At 34.7% G+C, this 15,854-nt stretch overlaps 1 protein-coding gene across 1 annotated transcript; it reads right to left on the bottom strand.

The window, feature by feature from the left end:
* Nucleotides 1-6,399: 6,399 nt before the first annotated feature.
* On the bottom strand, nt 6,400-7,273 carry LOC114360519 (uncharacterized). Its single transcript, XM_028315246.1, has 2 exons — nt 7,168-7,273; nt 6,400-6,742 (listed from the first exon to the last, which is right to left on the bottom strand). Exon 2 carries the CDS (start codon nt 6,737-6,739, stop codon nt 6,425-6,427), a length of 315 nt encoding a protein of 104 aa, XP_028171047.1. The 5' UTR covers nt 6,740-6,742; nt 7,168-7,273; the 3' UTR covers nt 6,400-6,424.
* Between the last annotated feature and the right edge of the window lie 8,581 nt (nt 7,274-15,854).

Raw genomic sequence — 15,854 nt, 5'->3', positions numbered from 1 at the left:
TACTCGTATTATACTCGTACATAACTTTATTATACGCTCACTGGTGGTCACAATATACTTATCTCAGGGCCAGTTATGCAGGTCTTTGATAAAGTTTCAGATAGTTATCTGATATCAAATAAAGACAGCTGAATCTAGGTATAGCGTGACTTTTGCCATATAGGTATCTCTGAAATTATGTATCCCTACTAATATTATAAATGCGAAAGTAACTCTGTCTGTCATACTTTCACGCCTAAATCACTGAACCGATATTGTTGAAAGGCAAAGAGATAGTCTGAGTCCCGGGAAAGGACATAGGATAGTTTTTATCTCAGTTTATGAAATAGGGACGCGCGCGATTTAGATTTTCTGTGACAGACAAAATTTCACGCAGGAGACGCCGCAGGAAAAAGCTAGTTTAATAAAAGGCACCGACTTTGTAACCTTGACTTTCGCAGTGCAGACTAAAATTCGTGTGAAGTTGGAACAATAGAACCTTTTCTTAAAGGTCTAATTAATTTTGCATAATTATTTTATTTATAACTACGCATGTATGTTTATAATTATTGAGACTTCGACTGGTTTACATCCGGATGACGATTGCAGTTTATCGTGCATCTAGTTTTATATGCAACGGTTAATGGAATATTACTGTACTTTTGAACTTTGCATTATATTAATCTTTGCATATAAGGATGTTAACTACCATCTGACATAGTTAATTTACTGAAATAAACATCTGAGATATTTTCTAAAATTGCTTCAGCCAAAAGATGTCCACTGCTAAACAAAGGCCTTCCCCAAGTAGGTACATTATTTCCACAACGACCTTTCTGCTAAGTCAAAATGATTCAATGAATAGCTGTGAAAATGTTTTAATTATTGGAGCCACCTCAGAAGTGTACCCTATCGAACAAAAAAAGAATTTTGAAAATCGGTCCACAATTGAAGGAGTAATCGGTGAACATACATAGAATAAAAACATACATACAGCCGAACATACATATAACCTCCTCCTTTTTTGAAGTCGGTTAAAAAATGGCGTCTCAATACTGTATTTTCTTACTATTATTTTGAATGGTAGATCATATCAAACTACATATTACGTATATCAAATGATCGGTGGATTCGGTGGTGCCTGGTGTCAAGTTGCCATTAAATTTGATGGATTACCACAAAAAATGCGAGTTTTCTACCCTTCAGAAGGCCATAAATTTTATTCGGGACATTAGATTTCTTACAAGATTGTCTCTATGAGCTTTTTAAGATGTCTAGTTCTTTTAGTGTATGAGAAATTAATCGCAATATTTTTTATCTCTAAACTAGCCTTTTTTTAATTATCAAAAAAAATCTGCAATTGATGGAATTAGTAACCATGAAAAACAGAAATATTGAAAAATAAAATAGTTTTAGGTTACGTAAACGTATTTATTATAATTAACTTAATTGTAGCGATAAATGCTTCCTAAAATAATAATAATACTGACTACATGAAGTCGGTTAAAAATTAAGAATAGGTTTTTATAGAAATGCATAACATAAACATTAAAATACTTAATAACAAATTAAAAAAGTTTTTATAATACAGAAATAATATTGCACTTATTATAAAAAAAAACTTGATACAGTTGTCACAAACATTCGATATTCTGCAGTCCAAGAAATGCCTAAAAGATAAACAAAACTGTACAGTATATTCTTATCAACACTGACACTTTTTGTTCTGGCAACGAACGGTATGTTTTGAATTCAAATTCAGCACGTTTTTTCACCAATCACAATAAAAACTTCCGCGATGAGCATCAAATCGTTCCGTGTTGCTCGAAATTTAAAATTTTAAAAGTGATTTCCTCCTTTATTTGTTTTCTTTTTATTTGTCGATGAAGTTATTACTTTTTTGCGGCCAGGTCTGAGGCTGTCTTCTTAGAGCGTCGTATTGGGCAGCGTTGATGTACCAAAAAGGTTGCTTATCGACAGGCATTTGTTCGATTGTGTTTATTAGTTGCCTGTCTCCTTTAGCTTGAATGGGTATGACGTCATCATCTCCAAATCTATTGGATAGTCCTTGAGCGGTTGCTGGTTCTGGATCTGGATATCCAATAGATCTTGTCCCAGCGAAAAACGGCCGCTGACATTGAACGAAACTGATCATAACTGCGAGCACCAACACGTTTGTGAATGTAGCCATTGTATCTGTGAACAAAAAGTAAATTAGACCTTATTACCGACCTTTTGTATTCAGTTAACAACAGGTTTTTATATCTATGTGTGTTAATTTAAAACAGGTTTAACGTTATTTTTAGTTCAGATATGCAAATGGTAAAAAACTGAAACAATCTTTTATACTGATACAAATAACTTCAATAAAAAAAAGTCTCATGTCCAAAAGCAAAAGCGACTCTCTCGAGGTCAAAGGTTCGGGGTTCGATTCCTAGCCGAAACACTTATACGTTTCAAAATTGATAAAATATTGAGATTTTAGAATTTAGACTTCTTTAAAACTTATTGACCAAAAAGAAAAATGATTAGGTACCTACGAGTATGTGCTGTTCGGAGGGCACATAGTTCAAGATAATTTTATGGCGGCTTAGAATCATAATAAATAATTGAAATTAAACCTTAATTAGGGCCAGCTTTCTAAATTGAGATTTCCAGCTTGAGCATGTTCATCTTCTATTCAAGTATAATAAAATAAGATTAATTCTAATACATATATTATAAAAAGTTCATACTATGTAGGTACCTAACTAGAAGATAAACCAAAATTCTCATTTCAGAAACCAGGCATAAGTGGAATAATATTTATTAGGATGCTCTGTTTCAATTTAACACTCAATTCAGTTAGTAAAAATCAGGTAAAGGTATAAAAATAAAATATTAATTTACCTTTTTAAATTTTAGAGATCACGTTCCCAAGTATGATCCACTGTGCGCTGAAGTGAACTGAGTACCGAGCTCGGCGTGTATCACTATTTATGCGAAGTGATAGCTATAGAGATATTATATGTTTGGTCGGATACGGGCTGTGGGCACGATAGTTGTGGAACTTACGTAGAGTAAGGGAAAAATAAGTAAAGTACTTATGTGACTAACGAAAATACTATTTTGTTTAGTAAAAGTTAGGAATGAAAGTTTTTTTTTACATTTGTAGAGCAGTGATCCTAAAGTTTGGATTAGAATCAAGAAGGCATCTTTATGTATTAAGTTGAACGAGCAGTGAGCTTGATAGTGTGTGGAACGTATGTAGAGTTTGAGAAATAAGTAACGTAACGAAACTGACCTGTGTGCTTAGGCTTACCATGAGTTTACGTTAGGTGTACTCGCTAGTCACTGCATAAAAAATGACATTTAATGTATGACAAATTGTACAGCGCCCCGAAATTGTAAATCTTCATACTTTTTTTTTGACGCACTTGCTAGAGAATACAGCTGACGGAAACTCATGTTTTTAATAAAATTTTGTGAAATTCGTAGAACAGTATACCTGTAAGTTTGGATTCTAATCAGAATCGAGAAAACATGACAATTATGTGTAAATGTTGAACGAACAATAAATATGACAGTGTGTGGAGTGGAACCTAAGTATCAGAAAGTAAAAGGACCTACATCCTACTTAAATAACCAAAGAAGTATTTATAATTTTCATTCGCGATAATTAAATTAAAACAAAATTGGGTTGTACCTAGGTACGCCTAGGTACCTATACCTACATAATTGTTTGAATTGGATACGGACAAAAAGCATAATACTTTCACCTAGTAGGTATTGTAGTCATTAACATTAATCAGAGGTAGCTATTTTGTCAAACCGTCACATACGAACTCATCGCCAAAAATGTTAATTCATACTTTTCCGGTAACTATTTGTGTCAAAATTACAGTTAATTTGTATTCGCTTCATGTAATCTTTCCCGTTATTTCCGTAATAAGTTTTTCATACAAATAAGTAGTGAGTAACGCCCGTGTCTGTTATCTTTCAAAGTCTGCGTAAAAACCCATCTTCGAGTCGATACTTCGAACGCATTCGATGACGTGTTACATTGGCTTTTGTAACTTGATCTTTCTAGAGGAGTATTTTATTACTAATCAAAGTGTCTTATTGATCTGGTCAAGATAATATTGACCTTTGCTCATGAACTGACCGGTTCTAATGCAGTATCAGTAAAATCTGGTCGGTCGTGCCAAGCCCACAGAACGGTGACGTAAGTTTGTGTCGTCATCATTGGTAGTAGTGATTTATCGCGTGTATTTTGTTTATGTCATTAATGTCAAGGTCTTCTTTTTTGGTCTTCATTCTGATTAAAAATATCATTTGTTGCAGGAGGTTGGATTAAATTAGGTTCTTCTTTCTGGAATAAATTTTCGTCTTAATCCATAATGTGATTTTTCGTAACTTTTTCTATTATTATGGGACCTTTAAAATGGACAAAAAAACTAAGACTGAGTTGCACCACCTAACTTTAACCGTGACTATAAAGATAACCGGTGTATTTTGTATGGAGTTTGACAAATTTTTGACATTTGTTAAAGTCAAAGTAAGTTGGTGCAACCCAGCCTAAGTTTTTTAATTTTTTTTTAATAAAAATGTCCGAAATGTGTAATATCCGAAACCGTAACCGTAACCGATTCAAAAGTTTCGGATTGTTTCGGATCTAACAGCCTGGTTTAGCTTTATAATGCCATCGAATATCAATTTTTATTTTTTTATTACTTTTTATTCAATGTAAAGTGTGCGGCCATGAATGAACCGTGTTGGACAGCTATTGCAAATTGCATTCTAAAGCACAGATATCCGCAACCGTAACCGAAACTTTCGGATATCCGAAATAAAAAAATATCCGTAACCGTCACCGAAACCGGTATAAATTATTCCAAACCTATTATTCCTATATTCGTAACCGTATCCATAACCGAAACTACATATCCATAACATCCCTACTTCAAGCTATCGCTTGTTAGGTAGTTGTAATAGATCCCATTTTGCAACAGTGCTTTATTGCCTACGTAGCTATGACTCAGCCGCATAAATTGATTCTTATCGGTCTAACTATGGTTTAACCTTTGATTGTATTGTTATTTTAGTAGTCCAGAGTATATGTTTAGACTCTGACCGTTTTCTGAATTAAGATTTTTGGCTTGAGATATGAACTTTTTATAGTAAATTCATCTTTGAGTAGAAGATGAACAAGCTCAAGCTGGCAAATATTGGCATATTTCAGAAACCGGGCTTAAATCTACTATCTAATGCTGAGTTACACCACCTAACTTTGACCGTAACTTTGGACGATAACCGGTGCTTTTTGTATGGATTTTGTCAGATTTATGAAGTTTGTTAAAGTTAAAGTAAGATGGTGCAACCCACCCTTAGAGTAGCTTAATGACTTGTTGTATGTTTGATTCCTATGTGGAATATTAGTACCTACTCATAGAAAAATAATTGTATATCCCTATGGTAAAAGTATTTCAGGATTCTTCCTTTGGGAGCTCCTAGCGATGTAAGATAACCATCCATTGAGAAGGTTCAGTAGGTACTTTATTTACATGCTTGTTTAAAGATAGCACCTATCACCATTACATAAGAACGGTATTACAGTATTTAGCTTGATAATATGCTGTTGACAACAATATAGAGACGTTCTGGGCCCTGAAAGTTCTGAAGTGGAAAGTGCAACACGAGTTTTCGGGTCGCCTCACTTTGATGTGGTCGGCACTCACAATATAAAGTCCAGCAGGTTTTACTTGTCCTTCCTTAATATGTCATCAAATCTTAAACAAAATCGCATTATTTGTATCAGTATGCAAGTTCCTACCTATTTATTACTTTGTAGGTAAAGCTATTAATTATTGAAAATTCAGAGTATGCTGATGATTTAATAGGTGGCTAAAGTTAAGAAATGTTCATTTAAGTACATACACAGAAATCACCTTTACTCGTAGGTTCGACATTTCCCTAACATTACAGGTACTGACTTCAGATGATGAAAATCTGTTGGTCACAAACCTCGGTGCTACGAATTTAGCTCAAAAAAGCAATGTTGCAACTTCTGTCATTGATTTGTTTTTAATAATAAATTGCTTGTTTTAGGTACCTAGGTATTATTAAAATCCTGTGATCTATGGTAGAGCGAGATTGCCCAGAAAATGTCTAGTCATTCAAGTGTGACTTTCACCAGGGAAATCACAACTCCTAAGGCGGAAAGTGTAAAATATAAACAATCAAAACAAGTACATTCTTAACAAAATAATTTATTTTTAATAAATGCCAACAGGACTAGAAGGGACTAACTAATAGGCAATTTCCCTTCTTATAACTAAAATTACACACTCAAATTCAAAAATATCACAGTTCACAATATCGAAACTATACAATGTAACATAACTCAATTAAAATAAATAAACAAATTTTTTAATTTGGTTCACGTTCGATTTTCGAAATTTGTTTTTTATTTGTCAACGAAGCTGTTCCTCTTCAGTGGCCAGGTCTGAGGTTTGTTTCTGAGCGAGTCGTACTGCACAGCGTTGATGTACCAAAAAGGTCGGCTCTCCACCGGCATTTTTTCTATAGTATTTATCAATACCCTGTCCCCTTTAGCTTCTATAGGTACCGGTTCATCTTCTCCAAATCTGTTTGATAGTAGTTGAGTATCGGCTTCTATTTGTGGAAATCCAATGGATCTTGTGCCGGCGAAGGACGGTCGCTGAGCTTGCACTAAAGTGGCCATTAGGGCAAGAACCACGGCGATTGTGTACGTTGCCATTGTCTGCGAAACAAAAGAACATTGTAACATGCAGTTTTAAAGTCGCACTAAACGAGCGATGTCTGACAGTTATAGTGAAACGTTTTTCACTAACTGTTATCTATTCTTAAGCATTGTACAAAAAGGCTTCTGAGGGTGTTAAATTTACTCAATTTCTGTCACTATTGTGACATTTATTTATTTATACAATGAAGCAAAAAATTTGGAAAATTAAAAATACTAAAGTTGACTACGTTTTCTTCGTTAATATTAACAAAAATTTAATACAGTTCAATTTAATGCTTATATGCTTTGGGAAAATTATACGTTGAGATACTAAAAGAAAATTTGAAAGAGAGAAAAAACAATTTTAAAATATTTTCTTTAAGTTCGTACAATAAATGTTAGGTAATAGGTAGGTACTACGATTAAATAGAAAATATATTTACCTGATTAAAACTGGGATATTGCCGCGTAAAGTAACTGAATCGTTGGTTCACTTTGGACGTTGCGTGTTGAATGCATGCCAGTACAACGCGCCGTCAGTATTTATGCAAAAACGATGCGCGCCCGCAGACCTGATAGTGATAGAGCGGGCACCGGGAAATTTGCAACGTAGAGTTCAGTATTATTTTATTGATAACTTGCTCTGTGAATTTATTTTAAATTATACTTAACTCGCAGCACTTAATAATCAGAGCTAGGCATTATTTAAATAGATAGGTACTTCCAATCCAAGGTACTAAGAACTTCTAGTACCTACTTCCAATTATGGATTTATAATAATATGGTTTAGTTCAAAACCGCCTAATTAATCTACAACTAAATTATAAATAAAGTGAAAAAATAAAATAATTACGGATTGTAGTGTGTTCTATTTTATTAGTTTAGGATTAATCAGAAATTTCAACTAGATTGTGTGTCTAATTGGAAAATATAATTATAATTTTTCTACTTACAACAAAAACAAACTTAGTAAAAATAATAAACATTAGAAATACTTAGTGTACCTCAAAATATTTTATGTAAAGCAACCTACTCAACTTATCTACCTTCTTAAAATAATTAGGGATTACAAATAAATTGAACTCTACTTTGTTTACAATGCTCGCCATATTCTCCCACGCTTTAAAATTAATCATAGTTCATAGACCTGTCATAGAACATGAATAATATTTATTTCTAACCGCAGTTATAATTAACTGCAACCGATAAACTACTTACGAGTAATATTGTTGTATCTTCTATAATCTTTTTAACTCTACGCGTAAAAACCCATCCATTCGAAACGTCATGAGGTTCCTCCCATTCACGATGGTGACGTCACGGCTCGACCTCTGCTCGATCAGGCCACAGTAAAGTGTGAGTAGTATAACATCTTCATACTAATAACGACCTGCTTGCGAGTTCGAATCCCAATGGGATCTTAAGGTAGTGGAATAAGCTTTTTAATACAAAAATTTATGTAGGTACTATGTAGTCTGATGATTTCAACTGATAAGATTTGTTTATATTCGGACTAAGTTGACTTTTACATTTTTTTTTTACTTAAAAAAAATATTAATACATTTTAGAACATAACATTAGAAATTGCAAAAACACTAGGCTGGGTTGCACCATCTCACTTTAACTTTGACAAACGTCAAATATCTGTCAAACTCCATACAAAATACACTGGTTACCGCTATAGTTACTTTCAAAGTTAGGTGGTGCAACTCAGCCTTATTATAGGTAACATTTTTAGTGAAATGTTTGAGAAAATATTATAATGGAACTGAGACACTGTGTTGTGTGATTTCCAAAATTCAGCGTGGCATTGTCATAGCATTACTATAAAATTTTAGTATGTCCAGTCTTAGCCAATACGAGGATCATTATCATGACGTAGTGTCTGCCCAGTGTTACTTGACCTCTTCCGTTATCGACACAAGTACCTCTTTAGTATACGCTGAGAGGTCTTGATTGCTGGTCATTGATTCGTGCAATCATGAGTGACGTTGGGTTTTGTGTTGTATACAAAATGTATGTCGTCATGGTTTTTGGGATTTAATGGTAAGATTCTTTAAAAAGTAAAAATGATCTGTCAAACGCTAGAAGGTGTGTCTACGGATGACGGACATGATTCAGCAACTAAGAGTTCTTCGAGATTTTTGCCAGATTCTGTTAGATTCTGCGAGATTTCGCTGGCCTTCACTACTGATTGTTTATCTCTATGCCAAATTTAATCAAAATCACTTCAGTGGTTTAGGCGTGAAAGCAAGACAGACAGACAAAGTTAGTTTCGCATTTATAATATTAATAAATATAATAGTATTAGAATAGTATAGATTAGACTCCCTGCAGACTAAAGACTTTTAGTCGGCCGATAGTTCGGCCCTATTCAAATGATGTTTTTTGCCCGATTCTGCTAGATTCTGTGAGATTTCGCTGGCCCCTACTGATTTATCCTTCTGAATTGAAAACGTCCATGGCTAGACAAACTTACTTGTTTTGTGTGGTGTATAATAAAGTGTTTATCTAACTATCTATCTTTGTTCTCTAAGGATTTTGGCAACGACTGATCCTGTGCTTCCCGCGATCTTCACCAGAACATCTCCATCTCTCTAGTGAAAAAAATGTGATTGCATGTAGCCAATATTGATTAGAGGGCATAGTTGATTGCAGGGCCGGATCGTGAGTTTAGGGGATCCTGGGCTATTACTGCTTAGGGGTCCACCTACTATACACTTTCACATTATCACCTATTTTTGACTTTGACTTGACTTAGCTGGGCCCCTTGAATTCACGGTGCCCTGGGCTGAAGCCTAAAAAGCCATATGGTAGATGCGGCCCTGGTTGACTGGAAAATGATTTCCGCTCGTCAAAAGTTACGGCAACAGATACCAAATAATAAAGAGAATGATATTATTTTTATAATCCGAACCCACAAGTCATATTGATAAGGAGAATATTTATTTCTAAGAATCCTATTCATCAAACGGTTCTATTTTTACCCCAACATTTTGATTACAGACCAATAAATAAGGAAAATGAACGACATTAGGTTTATGAGGTGTAATTTATATAAAGTTCTTATATTTACATTTAAATGATGACTCTTCGAATTTCATAAAGGCGCACGTTTTCCGTTTTCATGATTTATTTTCATAGTTAAATTAATGTTTACTATAACTAACTAATGTGGGTTTTTCCAATCTATTAATTGCGAATTGTTTACATTGAGGACATTGTAAGTTATTAACAATATTATTTTTTAAAGTCATCTGAATCTTCTGTGTCATCATCAAAATCTGATAATATTATAGCGTCTTTATTTAGTACACAATTTCACAAATACAACCAATGTGTACTGTGCCAATTGGGTCCTTGACTCACCATAAGTCGTGGCAATTTTGTTCTGTCATAGAAGTTTTATCACAGTGTGTCCAATGTGAAGTAATGTATTTAGAAACACCGTTTCTTCATGATTATGAATATTCATAATGTTCTCTTTTCAGAATTATATCATCTATTTTAACAATTCAATTTTTATTGCAAAGTTTTTGCTTCTGTTTCAATTTCAATATGAATGCCAAAATTCATTTTAAATTCGTTAATCATTTCATGTATGAACACATAATTTAAGTAAACACTTTTATTTTACAACTCGAACTAGTTGACTGCGCACATGTCTCCCCGTCTATTCCAGAGCGTCGATGTGACGTCACGGCGTCCAGGTGCGCAGTTAATCGACTGGGTTATAGTTTATTTTATTTCTGTGACCAATTATTATTATAGTCAGTGCTATTCGAGATGGACTTGACATTGAATTCTTGTTTAACTGGTTCCAGATAATTGCATATTGGAAAATGATCACGCTTCACGCCTCTGTTATTAGCTTTACCCTTTTTTATGTTGGTTTAATAAATTAATACCACAAGGAATTTACCCGATCCAGTTTTATGACATTCTGCATTATTAGATCTAGCAAAACTGGATTTGTGTATTGACACGGTAGTATCCCGTTTTTGATAAATACAGTTGTTTGCAAAGAATGTATTACAGGAAGCTGTTAGTGGGAACACTTTCTATTAAACATACTAGTAATTAAACTGGATCTTGTTTTTAACGGGCCCAGTTTAATGACAAAACCGAATAACAAATAATAATTCGAACGTATCGGTTTTTGAGGAACACTGCAAACGGGATTTAAATACCTAAGTACGTAAACTAATAACCGGGATCCTGCAAAACATACAGTAGGTGCAAAAAAACGGGATGTCCCCATAAGAACCTTTGGGTGGGAAGAACCTGGATGCAAGCTCGCAAGACCGTTGTGGAAATCCTTGGGGAAGGCCTTTGTCCAGCAGTGAACTTTATCTGAAACGAACAAATTTAAAATGAACATCAAGGAAAATGCTTCCCTATAATTTTTTTAAGCGATCCTGGCCTGGGCTACACAGGAGTTGCAGCGGTGGGAACGAGAGATGGGAATAGTCCCGTTTCCCTATAATTTGCGATAACGATACATCCCGTTCCAGACTTCATAGGAAACGTGCGTATATTTAAATAATTCCCCTTACTCGAACTTCAAATCGATAAATCTAAACTATGACGTCATACAAGCGCTTTGCATACTGGCGATGCATTTGCGTAGATCTATGAATGTTTACTAGAACTGCATTCGTGAAGCCATAAACTTTATTGCCAGTCGGGGAATTGAATGAGTCAGGTTTTGGTATATCTTGGTGATAAAAAGTTTATTTTTATATACAGACGACGAACAAGGCATCTTATCTTAATAGTGCTTGTACCTATAATACAAACAAGGTTCTGGAGTGGAGGCCACGCCACGTACCGGAAAACGCAGTGTGAGACGTCCACCCACAAGGTGGACCGACGACCTGTTAAAGGTAGCAAGAAGGCGTTGGATTCAGGCCGCTACCAACCGTGCGATGTGAGTCATTGGGGGAGGCCTATGTTCAGCAGTGGACGTCCTGCGGCTGAAATGATGATGATGATGAATGCAACAAATGTAGAGTCTGATGAGCTGTAAACCGTACTTTGATGCATACGTGTAAGTAGACGTCACGTTTCTAAAACTACATTAAAACTGAAGCTGTCTCATGGTTAGATAAAGATCGAGAGTCTAAGTACTCTACGTGAGTTTTAAGTCAAATTACTTGTCCAGAAGTATCAAGATACCTACTAGCTATTGCCCGCGCGAAATTCAGTTTGTCTCAGAAAGACCAGCTTATTTGACTTGTCGCTGTAATTTGGTCAATTAATTCCAGATAGTTGTAAAGTTACCTAATTAATTACTAAGTATTATCATTCTGATATTATAAACAACAATTCTTTAATATAAAGTTTCATGATAATTAGTTCAGTAGTTTTTTGCGTTTATAGAGTTAGTAAACATTCACTCACACAAACTTATTCGTATGTTCTGTGGTTTTAATAGTTATTTAAGTACAAACTATGTTTCGATTGGCTAAGATTATTGTAAATAACTTCAAGTTTATTAAAGTCATTCTATTATTAAGTTACCCAATTAGTAGGTACGTGATCGAAGACCACAGCAATTTTAACTCTACACAAACTAAAGCCGCATGTCTTATTAACTTCAAAATTGGTCTTTGCAGTCAACAACCTATAATCTTAGTATTACCACAGAATAATTGTAACGTTCCAAGTCAAAATACTCCCGTCTTTTAAATCAATCACTTTTCCATTGAATGTTTATTATAATGCTTGTGGAATATACTGTTGAAAACACAGCAATGGGTGCGATGCACATTGGAAGTTTGCAATCGAGGTCGCTGCTGCCAACGCAAACCGCTGCAATATCCGGCTAATATTGGCTTCTCTGTGTGTAGGAGAGCCCTAATATTGTATGTACAGACGATCCTTAAAGCTAAACACTGTAAAGTCTTATGTAGTTGCTATAAGATCGATCTTACAAAAAGATTGTTTATGAGCGATCGACTGTATGAAGGAACTTCGACTGGGAGTATGCATTGTAAATGCACTTATTACAAGTACTAGCTTTCCGCCCGCGGCTTCGCCCGCGTGGAATTTTGTCTGTCACAGAAATACTTTATCGCGCACGGTCCCGTTTCAAAAACCGGGATAAAACTATCCTATGTCCTTTCCTGGGACTCAAACTCTCTCTATGCCAAATTTCATCAAAATCGCTTCAGTGGTTTAGGCGTGAAAGCAAGACAGACATACAGACAGAGTTACTTTCGCATTTATAACATTAATAGTATAGAATAATATAGATTAGACCCCCTGCAGACTAAAGACTTTTAGGGCGATAGTTGGGCCCGATTCTAATTTGTATGAAGAATTGGCCGATACCAATGTGCGCACTTTCATACATGTCCATACTGATTAACATCCCGACCCAACTATTGGCCGACTTATGCCCGTTTTCACCATCAATCTAATTCCTAATTTTTAAGTGACCCCAATAATGGTAACATATCAGGAATTTTGTTTTCATAGGGGTCACTTAAAATTTAGGAATTGATGGTGAAAACGGACATAAAAGTCTATAATCTACGGCTAGGCTTAGGTGTGAGTTTTACTATATCAAGCAGCCATTGTTGACTTTCAGTAAGTTTTCAGATGGGATCAGGATGTAGTAGGATACTCTATTTGGTTGTATCAGGAAGGAGATGCTTTGAGATATACAAATAAATCAACTCCCAACGCTTTTGCAACTCAGATCTTGACAACTACTTAATTTCATTGTGATTCAGTATGAAAACACACACATTCTCGTCACTTTATAGAACTCACGGTCAGGTCTAAGGGTCTGAGCATATTTTTTATTTATTTTGCTAGACCTTGATTGCCTTTTAGGCTGGGTTGCGCCATCTTACTTTAACTTTGACGAACATAAAAAATCTGTCAAACTCCATACAAAAAACACCGGATAACGTTAGTGGTGGTGCAAATCAGCCTTAGAGTTTCTTGTTTGTTTTCCTCCACCAACGCACCAACTCCTGCTTACTCGTGAACTCACCGTGACGGATCTTTTCAATTTAACTCTAACAAAGTGTTAAATCTTCACGACAGGCTATTTAAAATATAAACTGCACTTTTGCAGATTTTTATAGACCAAGTTATAAAGTTAAGACATTTTAAAGTGTGCGTATGAGTATAAAACTTAGGGGGTGTTCTTTTACTTGTAGGCTAAAATAGCCTTAATTTTTTAATAGCAAGGCATCTTGAAATTCAGTTTGAATATTTTTTTATGAATTAAATGTGTTTTTTTTTTGTTGACATGACAGCATCTTATTTATAAGATTTTTTTTAAAAAGGCTTTTGCGAAAACAATAGTCTGAATGATGCTTTCAATTTTATTGTAATTTATGCTACCAACCTACTCGTATGTGTCTAAAAACTGGATAATACTAAATTAATTTGAGACCACCCAAGAGAGAGGAATGTCTGAAGCAATCTATATTATACAGGGTGTTTCTTGTAAGGTGTCAAGCCGAAGGCAGGTGATAGGTGAGGACTAGACCTATCGATTTCACCCCCATGTATGTTCTACGATTTTTCATAGTTTAGAAGTTATCGTTAATTTTGTGATTTTTTCAAATTGTATGACCCAGTAAACTTTAAATTTTTTTATCATTTTTTTGGGTCGACTTTTCTCAGATTTCTTTTTTTTGACAGATTCCCTATTAATTGCAGATTTTTGAAAAAAATGATCAACTTCCTATCTTTGATGCAAGATACAAAATTTTTGCTAGAAACATTAAAAATATGTTTTTAGCGGAACATTCTAAAATTTTCAACTTAAATTTTTTTGTGTTATTATGAAAGTTCAGAAAACTGCGCAGTTTTTAAAATTATTTTGGACCTATGGAATTTCTTTTTTTTTTTTAACTTTTAAGTTGAAAATTTTAGGATGTTCCGCTAAAAGCATATTTTTTTATGTTTCTAGCAAAAAATTTGTATCTTGCATCAAAGATAGGAAGTTGATCATTTTTTTCAAAAATCTGCAATTAATAGGGAATCTGTCAAAAAAAAGAAATCTGAGAAAAGTCGACCCAAAAAAAAGATAAAAAAATTTAAAGCCTACTGGGTCATACAATTTGAAAAAATCACAAAATTAACGATAAATTCTAAACTATGAAAAATCGTAGAACATACATGGGGGTGAAATCGATAGGTCTAGTCCTCACCTATCACCTGCCTTCGGCTTGACACCTTACAAGAAACACCCTGTAGATACAATTGTGAACATTCTAAGCCCAATGTTCAATTACTATTGTATTATTAGCTCCATTATCTATCTATGTACTAGATACCTATCTAAGGTGAAGTTAGATTGGAACTGTGAACCTTTTGTCCAATTGAGCATCAATATCTGACGGTTCATTTCCAATAACAACTATGTTTCACATAGGAATGTTATTCAAACCTTTCTGATTAACTGGAGTTTCCATACAAGATATTATTCCATATTGGAATAAGATCAATCAAGTGTGTATTTATTATAATTATCGCCCTTTATCATCAATCAACGCAATATAGCGAAGGGCTTACAAAGCCTAGGGAGAACAGACCACCCTTTTTTACACCACATTTGCTTAGGGCGATCTGTGTCTTAGTTAAAAATAGGCGTAGAAGTAAGCCTAGGCGCAGACCACTGATTTTTAGTTGGTCGATAGTGGGACCTGATTCTAATTTGTATGAAGAATCGGCCGATACCAAATCGATGTAATGTGCGCACTTTCATACATGTCCATACTGATTAACAGCCCGACCCAACTATCGGAAGACAAAAAGCGGTGGTCCCTAGCACAAGTAAAACTGGCGTGCTTATGTAAATTAAAGCTTGGTGTCTTATTAGATAGGATGAACCCTGAGTGTTAATAGCACACACTGATGATGAACACCTAATTACCAGTGAACACTGATAAACACCTCTCACTCGGCTGTTCAGTTGTGAATTTTAGATTCATTTTGCCTGATGGAAAGTAATTATCAGGCCCAAGGTAGAAGCAAGCTCCTCCCAGAATCCTGAACCACATAGGAACTGGCTATCTGGTTAAGGCTTATTTTTTCTAATTTTTTTTAGCTCAATCGTAGATTTTTAACACTGTGAACACTGTGCCACTGACTGCTGCTTCAT

Source organism: Ostrinia furnacalis, unplaced genomic scaffold, assembly GCF_004193835.3.
Source record: "Ostrinia furnacalis isolate ACB-3 unplaced genomic scaffold, ASM419383v2 OfSCF5073, whole genome shotgun sequence".
NCBI lineage: Eukaryota > Metazoa > Arthropoda > Insecta > Lepidoptera > Crambidae > Ostrinia > Ostrinia furnacalis.
Note: the sequence above shows the minus strand (reverse complement) of the source record. Positions and strands in the feature narration are given on the sequence as shown.

What these genes read in the sequence shown, in the direction of transcription:
- LOC114360519 (XM_028315246.1), bottom strand. Translation starts at nt 6,739, where the DNA reads ATGGCAACGTACACAATCGCCGTGGTTCTTGCCCTAATGGCCACTTTA.